The sequence below is a fragment of the Mixophyes fleayi genome, chromosome 8, assembly GCF_038048845.1.
Source record: "Mixophyes fleayi isolate aMixFle1 chromosome 8, aMixFle1.hap1, whole genome shotgun sequence".
NCBI classification, from domain to species: Eukaryota; Metazoa; Chordata; class Amphibia; order Anura; family Limnodynastidae; genus Mixophyes; species Mixophyes fleayi.
In genome coordinates, this window is record NC_134409.1 from 112590092 (window position 1) to 112598118 (window position 8027).

General features: G+C 38.9%; 1 protein-coding gene across 1 annotated transcript; it reads left to right on the top strand.

The window, feature by feature from the left end:
* Positions 1 to 352: 352 nt before the first annotated feature.
* On the top strand, positions 353 to 2330 carry LOC142100168 (general transcription factor II-I repeat domain-containing protein 2-like). Its single transcript, XM_075184114.1, has one exon. The coding sequence runs from the start codon at positions 470 to 472 to the stop codon at positions 2282 to 2284; it is 1815 nt and encodes a 604-aa protein (XP_075040215.1). The 5' UTR covers positions 353 to 469; the 3' UTR covers positions 2285 to 2330.
* Positions 2331 to 8027: the final 5697 nt, after the last annotated feature.

The following is an 8027-nucleotide window of genomic DNA, read 5'->3' on the forward strand; positions in this document are numbered from 1 at the left end:
CCTGGGTGTCGGATGTGACGTCATCACGTGACGTCCGTCCGACATCTCCAGGGATCAGAGGAGCGCGCGGACGCCGCGGAGAGGAGCCAGACTGAAGAAGAAAGAAGTAAAAGAAAGAAAGAAGTAAAAGGTAAGTAAAGTAAATGGAGGGGGCACATGGCTGGGCACTATAAAAGGGGGCAGATGGCTGGGCATGGGCACTATAAAAGGGGGCACATGGCTGGGCACTTTAAAAGGGGGCACATGGCTGGGCACTATAAAAGGGGGCAGATGGCTGGGCACTATAAAAGGGGGCAGATGGCTGGGCATGGGCACTATAAAAGGGGGCACATAGCTGGGCACTTTAAAAGGGGGCAGATGGCTGGGCACATATAAGGCAGGTGGAGCGGTAAACTTTGGATATACTGACCACTTCCATGTCACTTTACAGTGGTATAGGGACCATAAACTACAATCAAATACCCCAAAAATGTCCAAGAAAAGAAAAGTTGATGCAGAGGGAAGGCAATTTCAGGAGAGATGGGAAAGTGAATACATGTTTGTGATTAATGGAGACAAGCCGGTATGTCTTATTTGCTATGAGGCAGTGGCAGTGATGAAGGAATACAATTTACGCCGGCACTTTGAGACCAAACATGGAGCCAAATTTGCTAACTTTAGCCACCAGGAAAAGCAACAAAAGGTCCAAGAATTAAAAGGTAGCCTGCATTCTCAACGGAATATTTTTTCAAAAATGACAGCAAAAAATGATGCAGCAGTGAAAGCCAGCTATCTTGTGGCTGAAGAAATTGCGCGAGCTTCAAAGTGCTTTTCAGAAGGTGCATTTGTAAAGAAGTGTATGCTGAAGGTATGTGAACAGGTGTGCCCTGAGCAGAGACAGGCTTTTAACAATGTCAGCTTGTCAAGAAGCACCATCACAGACCGAGTCAGGGACCTAGCCTGTAATCTTAAAACAAAGTTGGCTGAAGAGACATGCAGTTATGTGGCATTTTCATTAGCTGTTGATGAAAGCACTGACAATACTGATACAGCTCATCTAGCTATTTTTGTAAGAGGTGTGAAGGAAGACTTGTCTGTCAGTGAGGAGCTCTTGGATGTGGTCGCCATGTATGGGACAACAACTGGGAGGGACATCTTCAATGCAGTGGAGGAATCCGTAAATAAAATGAAATTACCTTGGGAAAAGTTGGTGGGACTTACTACTGATGGCGCACCAGCAATGTGTGGAGTGAGAAATGGCTTGGTTGGACTGTTAAAAGAGAAAATGGAAAAAAGTAATTGCCACACGCCGCTGATAACTTATCACTGCATTATCCACCAAGAAGCTCTGTGTGGCAAGGTTCTGCAACTGGATAACATAATGTCCACAGTCACGAAAACAGTGAATTTTCTGCGTGCACGGGGTCTGAATCATCGTCAGTTCCAACAATTTTTGAAGGAGGTGAGCATGGAACATACAGATGTGCCATACCATACAGAAGTAAGGTGGTTGAGTAGGAGCACCGTTCTAAAGAGATTTTTTGAGCTTTTGGAAGACATTAATCTTTTTATGCAAAGTAAAGGGAAGCCCTTGTCAGAACTGTCAGATCCAAACTGGCTGTGCGATTTTGCCATGTTGTGTGACATAACAGAGCATCTCGCCCAACTGAATCTGAGGCTGCAAGGCCGCAAACAAGTCATAACCTCAATGTATGATGCAATAACAGCTTTCCAGGAGAAACTGCGCCTATGGAAGTCACAGCTTGAAAAAGACAGTCTTGCCCACTTTCCTATCTGCCAGAGCATTTCAACCTCATTCCCAGGTACTTTTTCATGTGCTCGATTGGGTACCAAAGTGAATCGGCTGATTGATGAATTCAATCAACGCTTTTCTGATTTTAAAGAACAAAACTTAACCTTTACCAGCTTTGCCAATCCCTTCAACATCGATGTTGACAGTGCACCACATCACCTTCAAATGGAATTAATAGAACTTCAGTCCAACAGCAGCCTGAAAGCGAAGTTCCAGGATGCGACAGTCGATGACTTTTACCGTCTCCTCCCCCCTGCTTTGATGCCACAGCTCCGACTTCAAGCTGCTCGTGTTCTGGCCATGTTTGGGAGCACTTATCTATGTGAACAGATGTTTTCAGTCATGAATCTGAACAAGACCAAGCTCAGATCACGCATCACTGATGATAACCTCCATGCTGTTTTGCGGATTGCTACAGCACAAGACCTAACGCCAGACATCGATGGACTGACCTTAGGAAAACGATGTCAGCCATCTAGTCAGAAAAGTTAAAAAAAAAGGTAATGCCTTGTGTTTTCCATATGTTTAATAAACAGTGTTTGGCAATATTTGTATGTTTAAAAAAAAATTAATGTTTGTTACCAAAAAACATTTTTCAATGCATTGTACAATAATTGTACATTTGAATATCTACTTGTCATTATTCTGACTATGTTTCTGCTTTCAGAGCTAGTTATTACTTACATTATTACAAAAAACAGTAATAATTGAATGCAGTGACATTAATTTATGATAATAAAGAGTGGGCACATAGACCTACAGATACAACCGGCCCTTTGATGGGGACCAAACTGCTGATGCGGCCCCCGATGAATTTGAGTTTGACACCCCTGCTCTACATGTTTGTGTGTTTGACCCGATGTGTGTTTGTAGCCACGCCCCTACACTGGTATCGTAGCGTGGAAACCCCCCTCATCGAATCCTGCGTTTGCCCCTGTTGGTGTCTAAACCTCTGGTTACAGAGATCATACATATATGCAGAAACCAAATGCCAGGAATGGAGAAACGTGTTGCTACATTGAGATATTCAGATAAGAACTTTTTTCCTTTATAAAAATGTTTCTGCACTGTGCGGATATTACGCTTCAAAACAACATAAATCACTCTGGCGATCATTATTATAATTTACTAACAGATACAGATTAACTAAAGCATACAAGATCAGAATAATATTTTTACCAGTTGGCATCAGAACGTGAACCGCTATGCCCTTGGAACTAAGAAGAAAGAGCTTCATTTATCTATCGAATATATGCTTTTTTCTTCCTGGTTTTCTAAGTGGGACCATAATTATTTGGCCTAAACAGCATTTTGGAGGTAGAACAGTTCTGGTTCCCAATTCAAGTTCGGAACAAGCAAATACTTGTGGACAGATTGTATTTTCTTGTCTAATTCAACTGTCTAATTGAACTGTGGAATTTCTTTTGCAAAGCCATTGTTAATTGTATTTGTATTTCCATAATATATATTTTTGCTCCTTAAACTATTTTTTTTAGGTGTTTAGTTGAATATAAAAGAGTCTATCGACCTAACATATACTTTAATGGATGTATTTTAGTACATATGGTCGTAAGAAAAGTGAAGTGAGGGACCTAGTGGCCCACACATGTACTAAACAACAGAAATTACAGATCATAAATTGCATTGTCCCTCAGGAGTCATTGTCGAAGTCGTATAATTGGATGAACGAAAGTATATTGGTTAATATTGTTTTGCTGTGCGATTGCGATTCGTACGCCACGTAACACAGATCCGTACGCCACCTAACACAGCGCGTGGTGCGATCGCACGGTAAAATACGCACGTACACACTCGCATTACAACATTTAGTTATTTATATAATTCATATTCATGGTAGTCCGTTACACTGTAATTTTTGAGCAGATAGTATTTGGTTTCTTATTAGTTTATATATTATGATTATATGTACACTTCAGTGATATTTAAGGTTCAGCTTACAGGAAAGGTGTCATGTCTAATATCATATTAATCCCCTTTACATCAGCAGCTGTTCGGTGCATTGTTTCACTGTATCTCTGTTTGCATATAAGCAGCACCTCTCATGTAGTGTTCAGTCTACTCTGATCACAGTATTCAAGCGTGAATTACTGTCCACTGGTGCCCGTGGTTAGCGCAGCGGTATGTACGTATCTTTTGGTATTGGCTGTACTGTACTGTATTATATTACAATCATGTATTGAATTGTTAACTTGTTACATCTGCTAAAATAAATCACTTTGTGCGTTAGAAACACAATACAATCGCTTGGGCAATGCTTATTTGAAAACGATACAATTACTTTAATACCATCTGACCTCCTCCCCAGGTAATGAGAGAGTGAATGAGCTGCTTTGCAGCCTATTACACGCACCACACAGGTGCAACTCCTGATTATCCAGCACAGACACAAGTAATTTAGAAGACCCAGAAATATGGAGCCCACTCTTCTCTCTCCATATCTAGCCCCAGGGACCCTTACCAGCTTTTTCTATAGCTGGAAAAAACTTTGGGAAGCTCCTTTCCACACACAAATAATTTCCCTGGGGCTATATATCTGCTTTTGATGACTTTTCCAGCGATTATGTCACACATCTCCCCCTTGTTTGGAATAATAGTAGTCCTTAAACAATAAACTAGGGACAATGCATCCACTTTGGCCAGTTGGCTACCTGGCTTATGTTCTATGGATAAAATAAAATTTTGCAGATCCAAAAACCACCTGGTTATTCTAGCACTTATTTCTTTATTTTCAGTCATCCATTTTAGTGGAGCATGATCCATGATCATGCTAAATTTTTGACCCAACAGATACCTGAGTGTTTCCAGCACCCATTTAATTGCCAGGGCCTATTTTTGGATAATGGCATAATTTCTCTCATGTACATTATTTAATTTTCTGCTTAAATAAATAAGAGGCTGCTCCTCACCATCTTTATTTTGGCACAACACAGCACCTATTCCTACATTTAACGCATCTGTCTGTACGACAAATTCATTTTTAAAATCAGGTGTCATTAAAAGTGGTTGGGGCACAATGTTATCTTCAATACCTGGAAAGCATTTTCTGCTTACGGACTCCACTTAATCATAACTGACTTTTTACCCTTGGTAGGGTCAGTCAATGGGATAGCAATGGTGGCAACATTGGGAATAAACCTTCTAAAATACCTGGTGATTTACAGGAAAGCTCTTACCTGCTTCTTGTTTAAAGATCTTGGCCAATTTCGTATTGCCTCAATTGTATTAAATTGGGGCTTTATTAGGCTCCATCCCTAAATAACAATGAGTTCATCCACACGATGGTAGAGTAAGCATCAAACTTAGACACTTTATTTAATTTATGGAAGTCATTGCAGAAGTGTAAGATCTGGTTGGGTTTTGGAATGAGCACTATGAGAATTGACCACTCACTCTGTGACTTTTCAATTACGTCTAACTCCAACATTTTTATGATCTCTTTAAACACTGTTTCACATTAGTCTTCTAATATTCTATAGGCTTTTAGATTAACCTTAACCCTGGTTCAGTGACTATGTCATGTTTAATGACTGTTGTCTTACCAGGTACCTCCAAAAATAAATCTCTGTTTCTTATGAGAAACTCTTCAGCCTCACTCTCTTGAGCAGTTTAGAGGGTTTTAGCTACAGCTACTTCCAGAACCAGAGGTATAGCGGATGCCAGGGATGCCAGGGAAACCGGGGGAAGCTGACAAAGCTACTCTGTCTTTTCAAGGTTTTATAAGGTTAACATAGTAGATCTGTTTTGGCTTTCTTTTCCCTGGCTGGTATACCTTGTAATTAAAATCCCCCACTTTTTCAGTTATTTCAAATGGTTCTTGCCATTTAGCCAAAAATTTACTTTCTGCCGTGGGCACTACCATAAGCACTCTCTGTCCCCGGGAGCAATGGTGCATCAGAAACTGTGGGGCCCAGTACTAATTAATCTGGCAGCCCCCCCATCAAAGAAAATGCCCCCCTTCCTCATCACAGTTCATAGAAAAGTAAGGTAACCACACTCCAACCTATAAAAGCATAGAATTGTCTGCCAGAACAGCCAGGTTGCCAAGGTATCCCTCCGTGGATAAATCACGAAAATAATAGAGAGAACCTCGCTCATATGTAGTAGACACAATGGGCCTGAGTCATTAAGGAGAGCAAAGCATAAAAAAGGAGTAACATTTGCACCTGGGCAAAACCATGTTGCATTGGAGGGGTAGGTAAATTTAAAATGTGGGGACAGATTTATAGTTGGGGTAGGGCATGTCCTAGATCAACTTTAAATTTCAGTGTAGTAATAAAGCTATTAACTATTTGTGTGCTAGATGGAAAAACAGCCAGTATTTAACTTATGCGCAAAATAATAAACTACTTTGCACCCCCTGCATTGTAACATGGTTTGTCCCAGAGAACATTTACCCATTTTTTGCCTTAATGACTCAGGCCCAATGTGTGGTAGCTATTTTGAATGTTTTTGCATACTCAAAGATCCGAAATTCAGAAAACAAAAAACAAAAAAATTATGCAATGGGAAAATTTTACTTATCAATAAAAACAAAACATGAAAGTGTCTTACTAGTGACATGCAATCATCTGCTTGAAAGGAGTTAATAAGAATTTCAAGTATTTGTAAAAATAAAGAAAATGTTAATCAGGTGTTTCACTAATAGTCAAAAGCACAGTCTCAGTTAGTAAGTGTCCAAAAGGGATAATGTTGAAATGTCAAAGTAGAATCCAATATTCAAAAATATTATTCCAACATTAAGAGACAAGGATAATAGTACCTCTTGTAAAGTATGAATATCTATAAAGTTTCCAAGATGCAAGCCTTGTTAGATACCCAGTAAAATTTCATGTCCTGTATTTTTGAAAGACTATTAGTTCTAGTGTCCAGAAGATAATAAATACAGTACTTGGTCACGTTTTAGGACGGATCAGTTCAGGAAGGCAATTATTTCATCCATTTGTTATGAAGAATATAGATATAGCACTTGATCACATTGTTTTTCTGAACTTGCTAGACTAAATGATTTCCTCTAGTTGACATCCCTCAGTGATAAATATAATGATGTTAGTGAGGATTCAACCAGGATATATTTGGAAATTTTATGGAGTATTTCTTACATAATATTAATTCAACTCCTTGGTGTGATATCATCAGAGCTTGGAGGGAGGAGGGGGGGTTATCAATATTTAATTACTTATTTGTTTATATTAAGTAATAGGATGTATACAAATTATAGATATATAGAATTAGACATGTATTTAATATCTTATCAAAGAAACAATAATTATTGCATCGGATACATATATATATATATATATATATATATATATATATATATATATATATATATATATATATTAGTTTATTTAATGCAAATTGTAAATCTATAAAATGATGTCAATAACCAGTGCAAAGCATACAATCATTCTATTTTTAAAAATACAATAGTATGCTACAAAATTTTTTAGAAAATTAATAACTTATGGACCATATATAAGTCACTACAAAGGAAAACCAATTATCATATCATTATGTTATAGCAAGAGGCAGAGCTGGATTAAGGGTCTGGGGGCCACGGGGCACTTAAGCCGGGGGGCCCCTATGATGTTATATGGTTATCATTTTAGACAAATTTTAGACAAATACACTGACAATATTGTGTGCACTACTGTTAGATGCACACAGCTCTGCCTTCATGAGCAGTATGATGTAAAGCGGGACATACCTCCCAACTGTCCTTGCAGCTGGACAAAATCCTGAATAAGTGAGACAGGCACCCAAATTCAGGACTGCCCCACCAGATTTAGGACAGTTGACAGATTGTCCTACTCTCTCTTACCTGTCACTTTCACCACCTGTGGCTGCTGGCGTATTTAGTTGCTGCTTGTCTTGATCCTGGAATGTTGGGGGCCCTATTTGGAATAAATATGTACATTTAATTTAGAAAACTGCAACCACCCCCAGTGTTAAATCAATAGCACCCACATTTATTAATGATGCCCCAACATTAAAATATATTAAAGTATTTGTATTTGATAAATAGATTCTTTTCTCTCCAACCAGCCCTGGCATTAAATTAATAGCATACACCATTAATTAATAGACCTACTTCACTCCACCCAGCCCCAGCATTAAATTAATAGTACTCCCAATTAATAAATCAACCTATTTCCCTCCCTCCAAATAGCCCCTGCAATAAATTAATAACATTTACGTTTAATGAATATAACCA